At 61.3% G+C, this 21542-nt stretch overlaps 1 protein-coding gene across 7 annotated transcripts in view; it reads left to right on the forward strand.

Annotated features, from left to right (window-relative positions):
- Positions 1-21542, forward strand: part of ADGRL1 (adhesion G protein-coupled receptor L1) — a 103842-nt gene that overhangs the window by 62926 nt on the left and 19374 nt on the right. For all 7 annotated transcript variants that reach the window (XM_075902216.1, XM_075902219.1, XM_075902217.1 and 4 more), the window contains 11 exons: positions 4472-5272; positions 7790-8104; positions 8738-8841; positions 9115-9300; positions 10560-10598; positions 12370-12553; positions 13972-14094; positions 14175-14380; positions 14619-14789; positions 16909-17118; positions 17653-17873. In XM_075902216.1, the coding sequence (XP_075758331.1) occupies positions 4472-5272; positions 7790-8104; positions 8738-8841; positions 9115-9300; positions 10560-10598; positions 12370-12553; positions 13972-14094; positions 14175-14380; positions 14619-14789; positions 16909-17118; positions 17653-17873 (2560 nt within the window). The remainder of the gene's footprint in view (positions 1-4471; positions 5273-7789; positions 8105-8737; positions 8842-9114; positions 9301-10559; positions 10599-12369; positions 12554-13971; positions 14095-14174; positions 14381-14618; positions 14790-16908; positions 17119-17652; positions 17874-21542) is intronic.

Raw genomic sequence — 21542 nt, forward strand, 5'->3', positions numbered from 1 at the left:
GGGGCGTGTACAGGGCTAGGTAGGGGTGTGTCTGGGGATAAGGGGCGTGTACAGGGCTAGGTAGGGGCGTGTCTGGGGATAAGGGGCGTGTACAGGGGTAGGTAGGGGTGTGTCTGGGGATAAGGGGCGTGTACAGGGCTAGGTAGGGGCGTGTCTGGGGATAAGGCGCATGTACAGGGGTAGGTAGGGGCGTGTCTGGGGATAAGGTGCGTGTACAGGGCTAGGTAGGGGCGTGTCTGGGGATAAGGCGCATGTACAGGGGTAGGTAGGGGCGTGTCTGGGGATAAGGAGCGTGTACAGGGCTAGGTAGGGGCGTGTGTCTGGGGATAAGGGGCGTGTACAGAGGCAGGTAGGGGCGTGTCTGGGGATGAGGGGCGTGTACAAAGGCAGGTAGGGGCGTGTCCCTGGGGATAAGGGGCGTGTACAGAGGCAGGTAGGGGCGTGTCTGGGGATAAGGGGCGTGTACAGAGGCAGGTAGGGGCGTGTCTGGGGATAAGGGGCGTTTACAGAGGCAGGTAGGGGCGTGTGTCTGGGGATAAGGGGCGTGTACAGAGGCAGGTAGGGGCGTGTCTGGGGATGAGGGGCGTGTACAGAGGCAGGTAGGGGCATGTCTGGGGATAAGGGGCGTGTACAGGGCTAGGTAGTGGCGTGTCTGGGGATAAGGAGCGTGTACAAAGGCAGGTAGGGGCGTGTCTGGGGATAAGGGGCGTGTACAAAGGCAGGTAGGGGCGTGTCCCTGGGGATAAGGGGCGTGTACAGAGGCACGTAGGGGCGTGTCTGGGGATAAGGGGCGTGTACAGAGGCAGGTAGGGGCATGTCTGGGGATAAGGGGCGTGTACAGAGGCAGGTAGGGGCGTGTCTGGGGATAAGGGGCGTGTACAGAGGCAGGTAGAGGCGTGTCCCTGGGGAGCTGTTATCTAGCCATGGGTCTCAGGACAGACTGAAACTGTCAGTAGGCCTAGGGGCAGGCGAGCAAGGCAGTTGCCTTAGGTCCTGTGCTGCCAGCGCCCACCCTCCCGATCGCTCATGCGCTGCCCATCCACATGGCGCAGCCAGCCACAGCATGCCGCCTTGGACCCTGCAAACTCTTTGGCCGGGCCTGACTCAGGCAGCGTGAGTCTCTCCAGCAGTGCTGAGACTCAGCTGGCCAGCGGGAGCAGGCAGCCATGGTGAAGCCACCAAGGGACCTTGTGTCCAGTTCTGGGGGCCTCGCTTGAAGGAGGAAGGGGATGAAGAGAGCATCCAGGGCAGCTGCAGGCTCTCCAGCCCCAGGCCTCCAGGAGAGTCGCCTGCACAAAGGCTGAGCAAGAATCAGCGGCCGGATGCTGTCGCTGGGCAAATACAGATGGAAATATGGGGCCTGTTGTTAGCTGGGAGGGGAATTAACTGTTGGATCAATGGACAAACGGCTATGGTGGGTAGTCAGTCATTTGAAAGAGATAGATAGATAGATAGATAGATAGATAGATAGATAGATAGATAGATAGATAGATAGATAGATAGATAGATATGAGTGAACAGTGATAGCTGGATAGACAGACTTGCCCAAGAACAAGCAGCAAACCCAGATATGGAGCCCAGGAGTCCGGATTCTGAGTTTGCCTGCTGCATTCCCTAGCCCAGTGTTTCTTAAACTTTTTAATACTGAGGAACACCAAACAATTTTTTTTATTGAGGGAAAAAAATGGTTTGGGGGAAAGTTATTGAGCAAAAAAGAAAAAAAAAGTTGCTTGCCCCTTTAAGGGTGGCCATTTTGAATTCTGTTGTTCTCACGGCACACATCCGACTGCCTTAAACACAGTTTAAGAAACACTGCCCTAGCCTCTCGCTGGGACTCTTTTGTGGTTAGAGCAGGAAGGGCTGGGAGCCAGGTCTCCTGGGTCCAGCCCCCAGCATCACCACTGAGTCACCATGTGACCTTGGGCAAGTCCCTTGCTCCCTCAGGCCTTTCTGCTGTTGTTGGACGCGAGGTCAAAAGTAGCTTGTGCAGTGACCAGGAGGGGGTTAATTTCTCTGGGGGCCAGCAGGGGGCACTGCAGCTGGCAATCTGACCCCACCATGACATTCTTGCTGGGAGATTCCCTCTGCCATAGGAGCCAGGGCTCTTGGCTTGGCCCAGCCAATTGGACTGGGGCTTGCAGGCCCATCCTGCTACGCGTCTAACAGCTAAACCCAGAGCAGAGGATCCACTTGGTGCCGGATTGGGCCCCTCAGCCCCAGCAATTCCAGGGAGGCTCCCAGCCATTGTCCTTTCCCCACCGCTGCAATGAGGGTCTGAAGCGCATGAGGGACAGATGGTCCGAGATGGGATGGGGGGGGCAGTGTGAAGCCCCCTGGACCTCACCCTGATGGGGGGGCTTGATCCCCCCCTCATCCCCAACCCCCAAGGGAGGCAGTGCCATTCCCACTGACTCCGCCCCCTATTGACTCTGTCTCCCCCTCTGGCCACCTGGGGGATTGTACCCAAGCCCGTCACATCCGGCACCTGTAGGATCCTCTGCTCTGGCCTGTAGCTCCGTTTCTCTCCCTGCAGCACTCACCCACCCACCCCCTGTTTTCTTCCCCAGCCTCTCTCCAGCCAGCCCACGCACCCAGAGGACGGTCGCTCCTGCCCCCTTCCCCGCCTTCCATGCTCCTCCTTCCTCGCTAACAACTTTTTCCTCTTGGCTCGGAACCCAAGAGCCTCCCAGACCGAGTCGGAGTGGGGAGGGAAGGGGGGGTCTGCCAGCTGCCTCACCCCCCCTCCTGTCTCTATCCCCCTGGCTGCCACTTCACCCGCCGCCCGCCCTCCCCCATGTGCACCCCTTCTCATGACTCATGCTGATCTGAATCAAACCTGGCTGTTAAGGTCACTCCAGTGTGGGGCGAGATGTGGGGAGGTGGGGGGGGGGGGAGCAGACCAGACTGCTTTGTTCTTCTGTCCTTCCATCAGCTGTTCGTCCCAGGAGGGAATCCGGCACCGTCTGCTAACCCCACAGGCCGCTGACCCCAGACTCTTTCGAAGGGGCAGGATCTCTCTGCAGGGCTCTGCATTAATCCTTCCCTGCCCCCCAGGGCCACAGGACACCCCCTTAGCCCCCCACGCCCAGCGAGACGTCAGCTGCACACAGGATCCCAGCCGGGGCTCTGCCGCTGTTCCTTTTGAATGGGCAAAATGTTGGACCTTTTGCTTTGCTTATTTTTCATTCCAACCGTGTCCTCCACCTCCCAGTCGGTGTCACTCCCGTCAGCGTGTAGGAAGAGGGGCTAGAGGGGAGCGCGTCCATCACCGTCCTTCCCATCTTCCAAAGGGAACAGGGTTTCTCGCCTGAGGAATCTTCAGCAGCTCAGGAGGAATGTTACCCAGAGGGGCATGATGTGTAGTGGTTAGAGTAGGCATGGCTGGGAGCCCGGATTCCTGGGTTCTGTTCCCAGCTCTGGGAAAAGGGAGGTCTACGGGGTTAGAGAAGGGCAGACAGGACCCCTGGGTCCCAGCTGCAGGAGTGGCTCCTAACAATTACAGCAGGGGGTCGTCACAATGTCTGGATTTTATTCCTACCTCCTTAAGGGAGCGGGCTCCTAGTGGAGATATTGGAGGGGCTGGCAGTCAGAACTCCTGGACTCTATCCCCAGCTGCCTTCCCTTTGGAGGGCGTCATTTTGCCACTCAGTGCCTCAGTTTCCCCACCTATTATGATGCACCTAATAGTGCTGACCTGGCTCCCAGCCGGGAGGGAGAACCAGCTAAGAACAAGGCCAGATCTTTCCGCCCCCTGGCTGACGGATCACTCACTTTTCACCAGCAGCCTTCGTTTGCCTGAGCTAAGCTGGGGTCCCCCTGAGAGTCCCTGCATCACAAAGCCAGGGATCAGACCCATCCTGTTTGCCCTGCAGCCCGGACAATCTCTGGCAAATGGGGCAGATTCCCATTGCTCCCTGGGAGACCATGCAGTGCTGCCCCCTTCCCCCCGCCCGGTCTGCCCCAGGGACATTTCACACTCGCCTTGGGTCAGGAGAAGGGGGTAGCCTGGGGACTCGGCCGTGCCCGGTGGAGTTTGGGCTGGCTACAAATGGTTCCAGCCGAGCCATCCCAGCCCGCTCTCCAGAGCAAGTGACCTCGCTCCCTTTCCACTGAGTTGGGGCAGGTTGTGCCCTTCCAAATTCCTTTCTCTCTTTAGATCTGGGGCCCCTTGTCTGTCACAATGCCCCCCGCCTTCCTGTACCCCTCGCCCCCCAAAAGTAACCTCCCCCCCACAATCTCTGCTCAATAACAGAGATGAATTACCCATGACTGCAGCTGACCTCGGAACCAAGCGTTGATTTTCATTCCTCCAGCCGACAGCCTGTTACAAATTTATTCTTCTCTTTTCTCTCTTTCTTTCTGTCTCTCTCTTTCTCTCTCTCTCGTTCTATTACTCGCTTGCTCTCTTGATCCTCCTCTTCCCTCCCCCACTTGCCCAAATCTCCCTCCCCTCCCTGCTCCCCCCCCCCAGTATTCGTTTGCCCGGGGACCCTACAGAAGGTGCTGGAGGCCACGTCCACCCACGAATCAGAGCATCAGTCGGGCGCCTGGTGCAAAGATCCGTTGCAAGCTGGCGACCGGATCTACGTCATGCCGTGGATTCCCTACCGGACAGACACGCTGACGGAGTATGCCTCGTGGGAGGACTACATGGGCGCCCGCCACACCACCACCTACCGGCTACCCAACCGCGTGGACGGCACGGGCTTCGTGGTGTACGACGGGGCCGTCTTCTACAACAAGGAGCGGACGCGCAACATCATCAAGTACGACCTGCGGACCCGCATCAAGAGCGGCGAGACGGTGATCAACACGGCCAACTACCACGACACCTCGCCCTACCGCTGGGGGGGGAAGACCGACATCGACCTGGCCGTGGACGAGAACGGGCTGTGGGTGATCTACGCCACGGAGGGCAACAACGGGCGCCTGGTGGTGAGCCAGCTCAACCCCTACACCCTGCGCTTTGAGGGCACCTGGGAGACGGGCTACGACAAGCGCTCGGCCTCCAACGCCTTCATGGTGTGCGGGGTGCTGTACGTGGTGCGCTCCGTCTACGTGGATGACGACAGTGAGGCGGCCGGCAACCGTGTGGACTACGCCTTCAACACCAACCTCAACCGGGAGGAGCCGGTCTCACTGGCCTTCCCCAACCCCTACCAGTATGTCTCCTCCGTGGATTACAACCCCCGCGACAACCAGCTCTACGTCTGGAACAACTACTTCGTGGTGCGCTACGCCCTGGAGTTCGGGCCCCCCGACCCCAGCACGGGTGAGCACGAGGGCCCCCCCCTCACCCAGGTCCTGCTTGTGGGGGGTGGGAGTGGCAGCCTTAGGGTGAGGAGAGCCTCCTGCCCCACCAGAGGGGGAAATGTCTGCGCTCCTCAGGCGGGGGAGGAGCTTGGGGGGCTAGAAGGGAAGGTTCATGGGGCATGGTTGGGGAGGCTCCTTGAGGTGCTCAGGGGGCTCAGAGCTCTGGGTGGGGTTCAAGGAGGACTCAGCAGGCTGGGAGAGTCGGGTTGCCTGGGTTCTATCCCCACCCCCAGGAGGGCAGTGAGGTCTAGTGAGCAGGGAGCCTCTCAGAAGGGGGTTGTGAAATAGCTCCTACCCCCTTGAGGGGAGGAGCAGAGGGACCCTCCTTTCCAGAGTGGAGCAGAGGGCTGTGAATAGGAGGGACAACAACAGCCCCCTCCCACTATGGGGCAGAGCGCCCTGGAGGGTGGAAAATGTCTGCTCAAGGTGCAGGGTGAGTCCCCATAGGCCACCCCCCGGTCCCATCACATTCCAGACAGCTCCTGCCCCAGATGGGGAGCCAAGGCCCCTTCTACCCCGACAGGGGCCCCACTAGGCAAGAGGATCTGGGCCTTATTCTCTTCCTCAGGTGGTTACTTAGCACCTCTTGTTCCTTCCGCTCCATGCACGTCTGCTCCCCACCCCCCAGCTCTGCTACATACAGGATGGGGGGTCGCTAAGGCCTCCCCTGCCCAGCCCCTCTCAAGGGAGCCCTGGGTGGGGGGTGTCAGGCTGAGCTGGGGGAGGCAGGTATCTGTCAGGCCTTGGGACGTAAAAGGGGGGGTGTAGCCAGGAGCACGGGCAAAGGCCGGGCTGGGGTTGCACCCTGTCAGGGGTTGGGGGGATGGGGCAGGGAGGGGCCAGCAGCCAGACCCCCATCCCTCACCCCAGATTCAAACCTGCATGGAACAGGCCCCTCAGTGCCTGCTCAGAACCTGCTGGAGGGGAACCCAGAGCCCGGGACCTCAGAGGGGGGCCAGAGGCATGTGCCTTCCATGGGGCTTCCTCACCAGCCCCCCCCCACACACACACACAGCTTGTGAGGGAGGGGAGAGATGGGCAGCACCCCTAGAGCTAGGGGAGCCTCCCCCAAAGGGGGATCACTGCTCAGCCCCACGAGTGGGGAAACAAATGTGAATTCTCCTCAGGAGGGGGCACAGCCCCTGAGAATTGTGGGGCCTGGAGGCGTATTGGGGGTGTGTTGTGATCAAGACACGAGAAGTCATTCTTCCGCTCTACTCCGCGCTGGTTAGGCCTCAGCTGGAGTATTGTGTCCAGTTCTGGGCACTGCATTTCAAGAGAGATGTGGAGAATTTGGAGAGGGTCCAGAGAAGAGCAACAAGAATGATTCAAGGTCTAGAGAACATGACCTATGAGGGAAGGCTGAAGGAATTGGGTTTGTTTAATTTAGAAAAGAGAAGACTGAGGGGGACATGATAGCAGTTTTCAGGTATCTAAAAGGGTGTCACAAGGAAGAGGGAGAAAACTTGTTCATCTTGGCCTCTGAGGATAGAACAAGAAGCAATGGGCTTAAACTGCAGCAAGGGAGGTTTAGGTTGGACATTAGGAAAAAGTTCCCAACTGTCAGGGTGGTCAAACACTGGAATAAATTGCCCAGGGAGGTTGTGGAATCCCCATCACTGGAGATATTTAGAGGAGGTTGGATACATGTCTATCAGGGATGGTCTAGACAGTGTTTGGTCCTGCCATGGGGGCAGGGGACTGGACTTGATGACTCTTGGGGTCCCGTCCAGCCCTAGTGTTCTAGGATTCTATGCGATTCTGTGATTCTATGACTCATACGGGCATGGGGGTGGCTGGAGATGTCAGGAGTTTGCAGAGGGTTCTAGGGGGCTCAGAGCCCCGTGTGAGGTTCCAGGGGTGGAGGGTCTCAGGGGGATCCTGTGAGGGGGCTTGGAGGGGTTGGGGGGCTCTCAGGGAGTTAAACTCACAGGGGGCTCTATAGGAATTGGGGAGCTCAGAGGAGGGTGTAGCAGAGTCGGGGGGTTGGGGGGAAATTGTTGTGGATCATTGGGGGATGGTCTCATGGGGAGGGGCTCACAGAGGCTCACGGGGGTGTCTCAGGGGCTCGGATGTGTTGGGAGGGTCTCAGGTGGTGGGTGCGGGCAGAAGGAGGCAGGAAAGATTGCCAGGGGGATATGGGGGATTTGGGGAAGAAGGGGGGGGATGCAGAATTGCCAGGACGGGGGAAGCAAGGGTGTGCACGGGGCCATGGAGCCAGGGATGTCCAGGTAGGGAGTTGCCAGGGCCGTGCCTGGGGGTCGGGAACTGGGGGGGTTCCTAGGCCAAAGGTGCCCTGAGATGGAGGGAGGACTTGGGGGGGTCCCAGTGACATAGGGAGGGAGGGGAACTCGGGAGGTCTCAGGGAGCGCAGGGGACTTGGGGCCCTAGGACCGTAGGAGGGTGGGGGACTCAAGGGGTCCCAGACCCACAATGGGGCATCTGGGTGTCTAACGCTCCCTCCTCCTGCCCCCAGGCCCCGTCACCTCCACGCCGCTCAGCACCACCACCACGGTGCGGCCCACCACCGTCACCACCACGGCCTCGCCCGCTGCCACCACCACGGCGCGCCGGGCCCCCCTCACCACCCACCCCATCGGCGCCATCAACCAGAAGGGCACGGAGCTGCACCCCGTCACCACCACCGCCCCCAGCACCCGCAAGCCCCCCTCCTCCAACCAGCACGTCTCCCCTGAACTCTTCTGCGAGCCCAAGGAGGTCCGGCGGGTCCAGTGGCCAGCCACGCAGCAAGGCATGTTGGTGGAGCGGCCCTGCCCCAAGGGCACCAGAGGTAACAGGCCACCAGGGGGGTGGGGGTGGGGCAGGAGGCGCTGAGCCCTCTCAGAGTCTGCCACTTGAGGAGAGTGGGGCCTAATGGGTAGAGCGGGGGGGGGGGGGCTGGGTGCCAGGACTCCTGCCACTTGAGGAGAGTGGGGCCTAATGGGTAGAGCGGGGGGGGGGGGGGGCTGGGTGCCAGGACTCCTGGGTTCTCTGCAGCTCCGTCCCTCTTTCCATTTGCTGTGTGGAGAATCGTGGTGTGGTACCTGCATGGCGCCGGAGCAGGGGGACACAGGGGGCCGGCGCTGCACAGCCAGAGCCTACAGCCACCCTCCAGCTGCCCCATCCCCACATCTCCCTGGCTGTGCCCCTCTCTGCCGGAGCAGGGGGCCCCCACACCAGGCTAGGCTGCAGCGTTTATCTGCTTCAGGGGGCCACAGTCAGTCTCGGGCTGCAGCCATGAGCTGAGGGCTGGTGGGGCAACTCCCCTGTGCCTCCTACCTGCTGTGGGAGCGCTCCCTCCACCAGTAGCAATAGTAGGGCCTTTCTGTCTTCCCCTCACAGCCCACATACCCCCCACCCTAGGCTGACAGGGCCCCGGCCTTCTCCCTTCTCTGGTGCCTCCCGCCTCCTTCTCTGCCCACAGGAATCGCTTCCTTCCAGTGCCTGGCAGCCCTGGGGATCTGGAACCCGCGCGGCCCCGACCTCAGCAACTGCACCAGCCCCTGGGTCAACCAGGTGGCCCAAAAGGTACAAGTGCCCCCCCTTTCTCCTCCCCCACCCTGTGCCCACCATGCCTCCCGCCCCCTCCCCACCCCCGCTTCGGAGGGAGCCCATCCGACAGAGCGGGAGGGCAGGGCTAGCACCCTACAGAGTCCTGGGGCGCCTGGTTCGTACCCGAGGGGGTGGGATCTGGCAGGTCACTTGTACCTGGAGGAGGGGCTCAGAGCCTGTGTGGGAAGAGCTGGGCCTGGCATCCGGCTCCCCGGGGCTGATCGGCGTCTCCTCCCCCCACCCTGGCAGATCAAGAGTGGGGAGAATGCGGCCAACATTGCCAGCGAGCTGGCGCGGCACACGCGGGGGCCCATCTACGCCGGCGACGTCAGCTCCTCCGTCAAGCTGATGGAGCAGCTGCTGGACATCCTGGACGCCCAGCTGCAGGCGCTGCGCCCCATCGAGCGGGAGTCGGCCGGCAAGAACTACAACAAGGTACGGGCGGCTGGGAGTCCCGGCTCCGGGATGTGAGCAGGGTCTAGTGGTTAGAGCAGTTCGGCTGGGAGTCCCGGCTCCGGGATGTGAGCAGCGTCTAGTGGTTAGAGCAGTTCGGCTGGGAGTCCCGGCTCCGGGATGTGAGCAGCGTCTAGTGGTTAGAGCAGTTCGGCTGGGAGTCCCGGCTCCAGGATGTGAGCAGGGTCTAGTGGTTAGAGCAGTTCGGCTGGGAGTCCCGGCTCCAGGATGTGAGCAGGGTCTAGTGGTTAGAGCAGTTCGGCTGGGAATTAGGACTCCTGGGTTCTAGCCCCAAGGACGACCTTGGGTGAGTCGTGTTGTCATTCTGTGCCTCAGTTTCCCCATCTGTAAATGAGGATGCCGCTACTCAGGGAATGGGCTGTAGGGAGGTTTCTGTGCAGGTTTGCTGTGGGGTGCCCAGGCCAGGACTGCTCTGGAAGGGCCTCTGTTGGGAAGCCCTATGGACTCTCCCGCCCTCTCCCCCCATATGCCAGGGTACCTCTCCTGTGCCATCAAACATCACACACAGAAAGGTCCCTTCCCAGCTGTTCCTGCACGTCAGCCCCAGCAGTGTCCCCTGTGGGGCCATCCCTGGATGCTGACAGCAGCATGGCTCTGCAATGGTGTCACCCAGCATGGCCTGCAGGCAGCCTGAGAGCCACTGGCCGGGAGCCGCCTCTGAGCCTGTGCCTCCGCCCCCCCCCCCCCTCCTGCCCCAGGTCCAAACCCCCTGCGGCACCCAAACTGCCCCCCCCTGTATGCACCTGCCCCAAGCCAGAACCACCTGATGCACCTGCCCCAGGCCAGAACCCCTTGCTGCACCCAAACTGCCCCTCCCCTGTATGCACCTGCCCCAGGCCAGACTCACATCTGCACCCAAACTCCTTCCCAGACCCTTCACTGCTTCCATTAATTGAATAGAAAAGTGTGGCCAATGACCACTTACCAAAATACTTACCCTGCAAAAATTGTTGCCCATCCCTGGGTACTTATTGAGCTAGTTACCCAACGGTTATTGGCTAGTTATCAGCTAGTTATCCAGTGGCTGTCACCCTGCAACTGTGACTGAGGCCGGGGCTAGCAGGGACCTGAGGCAGGCCGTGCGGATTTGGCTTCAAGGTGGGAACGTATCCGGAGGATCAAAGTTCAGGCCCTCGGCACTGGGATCTGGCCCTGACTTTTCCTTCTTTTCTGTTCCCTGTGTCCCCCCTGCTCCATGTGCCGCTGCCTGGCCCCTTCAGATGCACAAGCGAGAGCGGACCTGCAAAGACTACATCAAGGTGAGGGGGGGGCTCCCCAAACCTAATCAGCCCCGCAGCTGCACCCCAAAACACTGCCCCAGAGGGGTGGCTCCTGACGGGGTTCTCAGCCCACGGGTGCCCTGCTCTGACCCTGGGTTGCCATCGGCATAACAGATTTCAGGAGGGTTACTCCAGATTTACACCAGGGACTGAGTGGGGAGTTGGCCCAACGGGGCAAATGGATTTACACCAGGGCGTGAGAGGGGAACGGTGGCAGGACCCCGGGGTAGGAGGTGGAGCCGCAGGGCTGCTGTGTGCTCTTACCTCTCCAGCCCAGTGTGCCTCACTGTGCCAGCGCCGAGCAAAGCCCGGACCACAGGCCCACCAGCCTGAGCCGCTCCGGAGTCGTGTAGCGAGCGGCCCCAGGCAGCCAGCCCCGACCCCGGCCGTGCAGCCCAGAGAGATGCTGACACAAAGCACGGTTCCCTCGCACTGGGCAAACCCGCTAATTCATTCCCTGCCCAGACCAGAGCCTAGTGGACGTCCAGCGCCCCCAAGCTGGGATCCCTGAGACCTTCGGCCAACGCTGCCCTGGGTTAGGCAACATGTAAAACAGGCTTGTTAGCAGAGGTGGGGAGTGATCGCAAGAACCGGCTTCAGAGCCAAGTTTGCGCCTAAGGAAGAAAACGAAATGGGCTGCCCGAACGCGGCACTGCCTCTCCCCAAGCCGGTGATACCGCTGCTCCCAGGTCTCACATTCAGCCTGGATTCCCCTCGGCCGGGGGCTGGTCTCCTCCGCTCAGTGTCTGTCGGCAGACGACTTTCCGGGGGCTGAGCTGCGGGGAAGAGGCCGAGGGCGGGTGGCATGGTCCCGCTTCTCTACTTTCTAGCAAGCTCCTGGAATGGACGTGGGGCCCAAGCAGCCCCCTTGGTAGGCGCCCTCTCTGGGAGGGTGGGGGCACCGGATCCTGCTGCGGCGGGGGGGTCTCCCAGCCTCCCCGCGTGTTCCTGTGGTACCAGCAGAACCTCTCGTCACATAGCCCATCCGCCAGGAAACTCGCGATCCCCCCGGCGCCTGCCCCACACAAACCACGCCCGAGTGTTCCGCTAGGGTTGCCAGGTGTCCGGTATTGAACCGGACAGTCCGCTATTTTCGCCTCCTGTCCGGTAAAAAATTCACAAAATTCCAGACCCCTGAAATGTCTGGTACTTGCTGATTTTTTCCCGGCCAGGAGGCAAAAATCCCGAGCTGTCCGACTCAATGCAGAGGCACCATTTGAAACCCAGGGGTGGGCGGCGTCCCACCTGGCAACCCTCGTGCTTACCGGGCTCCGCAGGGGAGCTGTCCGGCCTCACGCAGGGGGGCACGCTGGCGGGCGGCCGCGAGCAGCCTGTTAGGGCCAAAAAGCCTCACTCACGGTTTTTAAAGGGGCCGTGCTGGGTTTTTTTTGGGGGGGGGGGGGTTGCTTAACGACTCTCGGGGGCCTTTTTTTCTTTTTTTTCTTTTTTCAGTTCAGTATTTTTTCTGAAACCGTCGGCAACCCTATGTCCCAGGAACCAGGCCCCACCCGTCTCAGTCCCAACAGCCCCATTCTCAGGCTTGCTAGTGGCCAAGGGAGGGGCCCCAGGGAGAGGCAGAGAAGCCAGGGGAGGCCCCGGAGCAGGCAGTGTGGGAGGAGAAGCTGTGGCCTTAGAGAGGAGCTTTCCCAGCCCAGGACACTCCGGGGTCTCTGAGAATCCCCGTTGTCTCCTGCCCCCCCCCAGGCACGGGGCACAGTGTGGGCTGAACCGTGGCGTTCCCTCCCCCCAGGCTGTGGTGGAGACCGTGGACAATCTGCTGCGGCCGGAGGCACTGGAGTCGTGGAAGGACATGAACGCCACGGAGCAGGTGCACACGGCCACCATGCTGCTGGACATCCTGGAGGAGGGCGCCTTCCTGCTGGCCGACAACGTCAAGGAGCCCGCGCGCTTCGTCACCACCCGGCAGAACGTGGGTGAGTGGCGCCCGGACACCTGGGTCCTCCAGGGGCCACTGGGGGAAGGAGGGGGGCAGGATTCTCTTCCTGGCCCAGAAAGGCAGACCCCAGGAATCCCCCCGTGTCCTGCTCCCCCAGAGGCAGAAGGAAAAGCTGCTTCTGGGTCAGGCCTCTCACCCGGATCCTCTAGGGCTTGGGTGGGGAGGGGGCCGGTGAGGCAGAGGCCCCAGTGTCCCCAGCACCAACAGGCAAGTGGGGAAGATGAGGGTGAGCACGGCAAAGGGGAGCCGGGGGGGTGGCTGGGCAGTTGGTGTCGCAGAGCAAACTCCACCCCGGTGCAGGGCAGATGGTGGGTAATGCATGCAGGAAAGCTGCGTGTGTGGGAGATGCGTGGGCATGTGCGGTGCATGGGCAGGGTGGATGCGTGTGTGATGCATGGGCAGAGTGGATGAGTGTGCGGTGCATTGGCAGGGTGGATGCGTGTGCGGTGCATTGGCAGGGTGGATGTGTGTGCGGTGCATGGGCGGGGTGGATGCGTGTGTCATGCATGGGCAGAGTGGATGCGTGTGCGGTGCATTGGCAGGGTGGATGCGTGTGCGGTGCACGGGCAGGATGGATGCGTGTGCGGTGCATTGGCAGGGTGGATGCGTGTGCAGTGCATGGGAGGGGTGGATGCGTGTGCAGTGCATGGGTAGGGTGGATGCGTGTGTCATACATGGGCAGAGTGAATGCGTGTGCGGTGCATGGGCAGAGTGGATGCATGTGTCATGAATGGGTAGGGTGGATGTATGTGCGTTGTATGGGCAGGGTGGATGTATGGGCAGTGTATGGGCAGGATGGATGCGTGTGCGGTGTATTGGCAGGACGGATGCATGTGCAAGGGGTACGTGTGCCCAATGCATAGGCAAGACAGATGTGCATGTGATGAATGTGTGCGATGGGTGCATGAGCCTGAGGGATGCCTGTGCAGGATGGATATGAGTGTGATGCATGTGCAAGGTGGATGCATGTACAATGTGTGTGGGGGACAGAAGTGTGTGTGATGCGTGTGCAGAACAGATGTACATGTGGGACAGTCACATGTGGAGGGTGAATGTGTGCGTGGGATGGATACATGTGTGATGTGCAGGGGATAGATGTGTGTTTGGGACAGCTGTGTGTGTGATGTACGTGTGAGATGGATGTGTCTGTAGGGTGGATGCAAGTGCAGGGTGGATGTGTGTGTGATGCATGTGTGGCACAGATGCACATGAAGGACAAATGTGTGTGCAATGTGTGTGGGACAGATGCATGTGTGATGTGTGTGCAGGCCGGCGGGTCTGCATAGCTGGGGCAGCAGGCGTGTGCGGGACAGATGCGTGTGCGATGCGTGTGCTGGGGGCCAGGCGGCGGAGCTGGGGCACCACGTCTGCCCCCCTCACGGCTCTCCCCCGCAGTGCTGGAGGTGACGGTGCTGAACACGGAGGGGCAGGTGCAGGAGCTGGTCTTCCCGCAGGAGTACGCCAGCGAGAACTCCATCCAGCTCTCGGCCAAAACCATCAAGCAGAACAGCCGCAATGGTGAGCGGGGTCCGGGACCCCGCCCGGGGCCTGGGGGGGATCCCCAGGGAGCAGCACTAACCAGCCGCCTCTGCCCCCAGGGGTGGTCAAGGTCGTCTTCATCCTCTACAACAACCTGGGCTTCTTCCTGTCCACCGAGAACGCCACCGTCAAGCTGAGCGGGGAGGCAGGTGCCCCCAGCCCCGCCCTGGTCGTCAACTCCCAGGTCATCGCCGCCTCCATCAACAAGGAGTCCAGCCGCGTCTTCCTCATGGACCCCGTCATCTTCACCCTCTCCCACCTGGAGGTGCGACACGCCCCAGCCACTGGGGGCGCCGGCCACGGGGGCCCTGCCCTCAAGGTCCTGGCTGCGCCCTGTGCCCAGACACACCCCAGCTCGGCACCAGGGGGCGCTGTGCCGCGGGGGTCCTGCCCCCAGGGGGCGCTGCACTGATGCTCCGAATGAGTCTTCCTCCATCCCCGATGCCTGAGCTCCTGTCACCCCCCTTGTCACTGACCCCCCCCACGCGCTGTCGCCCCCACAGGCTAAGAACCACTTCAACGCCAACTGCTCCTTCTGGAACTACTCGGAGCGCTCCATGATGGGCTACTGGTCGACGCAGGGCTGCCGCCTGGTGGACACCAACAAGACGCACACCACCTGCGCCTGCAGCCACCTCACCAACTTCGCCGTGCTCATGGCGCACCGCGAGATCGTAAGGCCTGGGTGCGGGGCAGGGTGTGCACTGTGCGCCTCCCCCCCCAGCCGGGCTGTGCCCCTCCCCCCACGGCCAGGCTGTGTGCACTGTGCGCCTCCCCCCCACGGCCGGGCTGTGTGCACTGTGCGCCTCCCCCCACGGCCGGGCTGTGTGCACTGTGCGCCTCCCCCCCACGGCCGGGCTGTGTGCACTGTGCGCCTCCCCCCACGGCCGGGCTGTGTGCACTGTGCTCCTCCCCCCACGGCCGGGCTGTGTGCACTGTGCGCCTCCCCCCACGGCCGGGCTGTGTGCACTGTGCGCCTCCCCCCACGGCCGGGCTGTGTGCACTGTGCGCCTCCCCCCCACGGCCGGGCTGTGTGCACTGTGCGCCTCCCCCCACGGCCGGGCTGTGTGCACTGTGCGCCTCCCCCCCATGGCCGGGCTGTGTGCACTGTGCTCCTCCCCCCACGGCCGGGCTGTGTGCACTGTGCGCCTCCCCCCCATGGCCGGGCTGTGTGCACTGTGCGCCTCCCCCCCACGGCCGGGCTGTGTGCACTGTGCGCCTCCCCCCCCGGCCGGGCTGTGTGCACTGTGCGCCTCCCCCCCCGGCCGGGCTGTGTGCACTGTGCGCCTCCCCCCACAGCCGGGCTGTGCCCCTCCCTCTGCGGCCGGGCTGTGCCCCTCCCCCCACAGCCGGGCTGTGTGCACTGTGCGCCTCCCCCCACAGCTGGGCTGTGCCCCTCCCCCTGTGGCCGGGCTGTGCCCCTCCCCCCGCGGCCGGGCTGTGTGCACTGTGCGCCTCCCCCCACAGCCGGACTCTGTGCACTGTGCTCCTCCCCCCCACGGCCGGGCTGTGCCCCTCCCCCAACAGCCGGACTCTGTGCACTGTGCTCCTCCCCCCACAGCCGGGCTGTGCCCCTCCCCCTGTGGCCGGGCTGTGCCCCTCCCCCCGCGGCCGGGCTGTGTGCACTGTGCTCCTCCCCCCACGGCCGGACTGTGCGCCTCCCCCCACGGCCGGGCTGTGCCCCTCCCCCCGCGGCCGGGCTGTGCTCCTCCCCCAACAGCCGGACTGTGTGCACTGTGCTCCTCCCCCCACGGCCGGACTGTGCCCCTCCCCCCACGGCCGGGCTGTGCCCCTCCCCCCGCGGCCGGGCTGTGCTCCTCCCCCTACAGCCGGACTGTGTGCACTGTGCTCCTCCCCCCACAGCCGGACTGTGTGCACTGTGCTCCTCCCCCCACGGCCGGACTGTGCGCCTCCCCCCACGGCCGGGCTGTGCCCCTCCCCCCGCGGCCGGGCTGTGCTCCTCCCCCCACAGCCGGACTGTGTGCACTGTGCGCCTCCCCCTCCCCCAGCCGGGCTGTGTGCACTGTGCGCCTCCCCCCACAGCCGGGCTGTGTGCACTGTGCTCCTCCCCCCCACAGCCGGGCTGTGTGCACTGTGCTCCTCCCCCCCACGGCCGGGCTGTGTGCACTGTGCGCCTCCCCCTCACGGCTGGGCTGTGCCCCTCCCCCAGGGGCCGGGCTGTGCTCCTCCCCCCACAGCCAGGCTGTGTGCATTGTGCACCTCCCCCCCCACGGCCGGGCTGTACGCCTCCCCCACATGGACGGGCTGTGTGCACTGTGCACCTCCCCCACATGGCCGGGCTGTGCTCCTCCCCCCACAGCTGGGCTGTGTGCACTGTGCGCCCCCACTCCACAGCTGGGCTATGCCCCTCCCCCTGCGGCCTGGTTGTGCTCCTCCCTCCGCGGCCAGGCTATGTTCACTGTACCCCCCTCCCTCCCCACGGCTGGTCTGTGCACACTGTGCCTGCCCTGCAGCCCATCTGTGTGAGCTGCCCTTCCCCTCCCACCCCACAGCTGGCCCATGCACTGTCGCCCTCTGCTGGCCGGCTAGAGGATAACAGCCACCTGCTGCATTAGCTCAAGTTGCAGAATGTCCCAGCTGATGACCCCTGCTGTGGTGTGGGGGGGAGGGCAAAGGTTCAAAGAGGAAGGGGGGCGCTGGTGGGGCAGTGGCAGAGGTGGGGGGTGCAGCTGTTCAGGACAGGAGGGGAGGAGGAGCTGCTGGGCACTCTGGTGCTGGGCAGGCGGCCGGCCTGGGGGCACCCGTCCTCACCCCCTTCTCCTCCCGCCCCAGTACCAGGGCCGCATCAACGAGCTGCTGCTGTCGGTCATCACCTGGGTGGGCATCGTCATCTCGCTGGTGTGCCTGGCCATCTGCATCTCCACCTTCTGCTTCCTGCGCGGGCTGCAGACCGACCGCAACACCATCCACAAGAACCTCTGCATCAGCCTCTTCCTCGCCGAGCTCCTCTTCCTCATCGGCATCGACAAGACGCAGTACGAGGTGGGGCCCGTAGGGGGCGCTCTGCGCTAGCCCTCCTGGCTGACTCCAGCGCCCCCGCATGGCCCCGCTGCGCCGTCCCACCCCCTTCGAAACTCCCTGCAGTTCAGTTGTGGTGGAAGATTCACCAGCATGGCCCAGCTTTCATTACTGTGCTGCTGCGAGGCTCTTACACAGCCCCCACTCTCCACCCCAGAGGTAGCTGCATCTCGGCACTGAGCAAGGAATCCCTGTATAAACGGTCCCTGTGCCCCACCCCAGAGACAGCTGCATCTCAGACCTAAAAGAGCGATCCCTGTATCAACAGCCCCCACATGCCGCACCCCAGAAATGGCTGCAGCTCAGCACAGGGTGAGAGATTCCTGTATAAAAAGTCCCTGTGCCCCACCCCAGAGGCGGCTGCATCTCAGCTCTAAGAAAGCGATCCCTGTATCAACAGTGCCCCCATGCCGCACCCCAGAAACGGCTGCATCTCTGCATTGGGTGAGGGATCCCTGTATGTATCGCTAACCCCTTCTCCCTCCTCCCACTCCCCAGATCGCCTGCCCCATCTTCGCGGGGCTGCTGCATTACTTTTTCCTGGCAGCCTTCTCCTGGATGTGCCTGGAGGGCGTCCACCTCTACCTCATGCTGGTGGAGGTTTTCGAGAGCGAGTACTCCCGCAAGAAGTACTATTACCTGGCTGGCTACTGCTTCCCAGCCCTCGTAGTGGGTATCGCCGCAGCCATCGACTACCGCAGCTACGGCACCGACAAGGCGTGAGTGCTGGGGGCGGGGCTAAGGCGCTGATGGAGCATGAGTGCTGGGGGCGGGGCTAAGGCGCTGATGGAGCATGAATGCTGGGGGCGGGGCTAAGGCGCTGATGGAGCATGAGTGCTGGGGGAGGGGCTAAGGCGCTGATGGAGCATGAGTGCTGGGGGCGGGGCTAAGGCGCTGATGGAGCATGAGTGCTGGGGGAGGGGCTAAGGCGCTGATGGAGCATGAGTGCTGGGGGCGGGGCTAAGGCGCTGATGGAGCATGAGTGCTGGGGGCGGGGCTAAGGCGCTGATGGTGAGTGCTGGGGGCGGGGCTAAGGCACTGATTAAAAGACAGGAAACAAAGGGTAGGAATAAATGGTGAGTTTTTCAAGTGGAGAGAGGTAACTAGTGGGGTCCCCCAAAGGTCTGTCCTGAGACCCATCTTGTTCAACTGATTTATAAATGATCTAGAGCAGTGGTCCCCAACCTTTACGGGCTTCCGGGCGCCCGGGGGCGGGGCCACACTCGCGCCGGGCGCCCGGGGGCGGGGCCGCGCGTCCTGGGGCATGCCAGGGCCGGGGCCGCCAGAGCCCCTTGTGCCGTGGGCCCGGGGCTGGCGCCGCCGCCCGAGCTGCGTGCCTGGGGCCGGCACCGGCGCCGCGCGCCCGCATGTGCCCCGGAGCTGGGGCCGCCCGAGCGCCGCGCACCAGCCGCCGGTGAGTGTCGCGCGCCTGGGGCCGGCGCCTCCAGTGCGCCGGGGCGGGGCCAGCCTGGGTTGTTGGCGGGCGCCTACAAATGCCCCGGCGGGCGCCATGGCGCCTGCGGGCACGGCATTGGGGACCACTGATCTAGAGAAAGGGGTAAACAGCGAGGTGGCAAAATTTGCAGATGATACCAAACTGCTCAAGATAAAGATCTCACCAAACGAAGTGATTGGGCAACAAAATGACAAATGAAATGTAATGTTGATAAATGTAAAGCACATTGGAAAAAATAATCCCAACTATACATACAATATGATGGGGACTAATTTGGCTACAACTACTCAGGAGAGAGATCTCGGAGTCATTGTGGGCAGTTCTCTGAAAACATCCACTCAGGGTGCAGCGGCCGTCAAAAAAGCAAACAGAATGTTAGGAATCATTAAAAAAGGGATAGAGAATAAGACAGAAAATATCTTAATGCCTCTGTATAAAACCATGGTATGCCCACATTTTGAATCCTGCGTACAGATGTGGTCGCCCCATTTCAAAAAAGATATATTGGCCTTGGAAAAGGTTCAGAAAAGGGGAATAGAAATGATGAGGGGTTTGGAACGGGTCCCATATGATGAGGGATTAAAAAGACTTGGACTTTTCAGCTTAGAAAAGAGGAGACTAAGAGGGGATATGCTAGAGGTCTATAAAAGCATGACTGGTATGGGAAAAGTGAATAAGGAAAAGTTATTTACTTATTCCCACAATATTAGAACTAGGGGTCACCAAATGAAATTAGCGTTGGCATTTAGCATTGGCATCTACCAGGGATCATCCAGACGGTGCTTGGTCCTGCCGTGAGGGCAGGTGACTGGACTCAATGACCTCTCAAGGTCCCTTCCAGATCTACTGTTCTACTCTATGATTAGTCCGTAGTTTTTGTAGTCCTGGACGGGGCATCCCCCAATACCGAGGCTTGTGAATCGTGCAAGCATCCTCCGCCCACTAGTGACCCACACAGAAGCTGCCTGAGGTGTCTTGGCGAGAAGCACATTAGTGACAAGTGCCGCATTTTTGAGCCTTTGCAGCCCCAGGCTAAAAGAGAAAGAGACATTAGTCTCCGGGCTCTCCTGGAGTCAGCGCTAACCCGGCACCAGAGCAGGGCTCGGACTCAGCCTCGAGCACTGTAGCATGGGTGCGGGACGCCCGCGGGTGTCATCTTCAAGCCAGCACCGTCCCCCCTCGCCGGCTCTGATCAACAAATCGAAGACATAGTGAGGGGCCGGCCGCCGACGTCCCACACGGGAAGGGAGACGTCGGGAGGGTGGCTAAGACCTGCGATGGGCGCTCACCGCCTCCGTCTGGGAGTCAGGCCGCAGTTCCGATAGAGCAGTGCAGCCCTTCCCATTCCAGCCTGGGTACCCCGGGGAGTGATGAAGGCCTGTGGCATGTGGAGGTCCCAGGCCTTGTGGACAGCGCTGGGCACGGATTGACCTTTCCAGTGCAGAAGTGCCAAACCAGGCCATGTCATGATGGGCAAGCATCCGTCGTCTGCCCAAGGGACCATCCCATCAGCACTCCCCCCCCCCCCCGCAAAGCCTTCAGGCCTCCAATGTCGGGAGGCAGGGCTGCAAGCTCCCGTTCCAGCCCTGGAGTCTGGGCGCCAGCGGCAGGGCTCGGGGTGACACTCACTGGAACCTTGGCACAGACCAGCTGAGGCTTGCGCACCCCCGGATGGGCACTGAGAGCCCCATGAGTCTTCGAGACCCAGCACCATTCAGGGGAACAGCATCTCGCAGGTCCTCCAGGTCTCAGAGCTCCAGCCGCGGGACTTGCTGCGGTTCCAGGTTCTGCTCTGAGTCCCGGCGCTGAGTGAGCGATGGGAGGCGTTGATCGCTGGTTTCCCATTGCTGATCCATCCATCTCCAATGGTCCCCGAAGGCCTTGGCAGAGACTTGTGCCGTTCACATAGATCCGGAGCCAGGTCACCAGGCCGTGAGCACGCAGCCTTGGAAGTCAACATTGAGATCTCTGCCTCCAGGACAGATACCAATTCCGACAGCGCTGCCCCCGCCTTTGGCACCTCCCCACCCCATCTGGAAGATGATAATGTGATAGGTAACAGCCAGCGTGGATTTGTAAAGAACAAGTCATGTCAAACCAACCTGCTCATGTTCTGTGGATAAGGGGGAAGCGGTGGACGTGGTATACCTAGAATTTAGTAAGGTGTTTGATACTGTCTCACATGACCTTCATATCAATAAACTATGGAAATACATCCTAGTTGGGGCTACTATAAGGTGGGTGCGTAACTGACTGGAGAACTGTTCTCAGAGTTATTAACAGTTCACAATCCTGCCAGAAGGCATAACAAGTGGGGTTCCGCAGGGATCAGTTCTGGGACCAGTTCAGTGCAATATCTTCATCACTGTTTTAGATAATGGCATAAAGAGTACGCTTAAGAAGTTTGCAGATGATACCAAGCTGGGAGGATGGGGTCACAATTTAAAATGATCTGGACAAACTGGAGAAATGGTCGGAGGTAAATAGGATGATGTTCAATGAGGACAAAGGCAAAGTGCTCCACTTATAAGGCTACGTCTACACAACAGAGCTATTTCGGGATACCTCCAATGTCCCAGAATAGCTATTCCATGTCTTAAGAGCAAGCACATTACATCAAAATATAATGGGCTCCCTATTCTGACATCCCTGTAAACCTCATTGCACGAGGGGTAAGGAATGTTTCGGAATAGCGCCTTATTTCAAAATTTGATGCTGTGTAGACAGCGCCTAATTTAGAAATAAGCTATTTCAAAATAAGATTAAAATAAGCTACACACTTTGTATAGTACCGATTGTGTAGCTTATTTCGAAGTAAGGGTAATGTATAGACACACTCTTAGGGTATGTCTACACTACCCTCCTAGTTTGAACTAGGAGGGTAATGTAGGCATACCGCACTTGCAAATGAAGCCCGGGATTTGAATTTCCC

This window comes from Pelodiscus sinensis, chromosome 19 (genome assembly GCF_049634645.1).
Source record: "Pelodiscus sinensis isolate JC-2024 chromosome 19, ASM4963464v1, whole genome shotgun sequence".
Classification (NCBI taxonomy): domain Eukaryota; kingdom Metazoa; phylum Chordata; order Testudines; family Trionychidae; genus Pelodiscus; species Pelodiscus sinensis.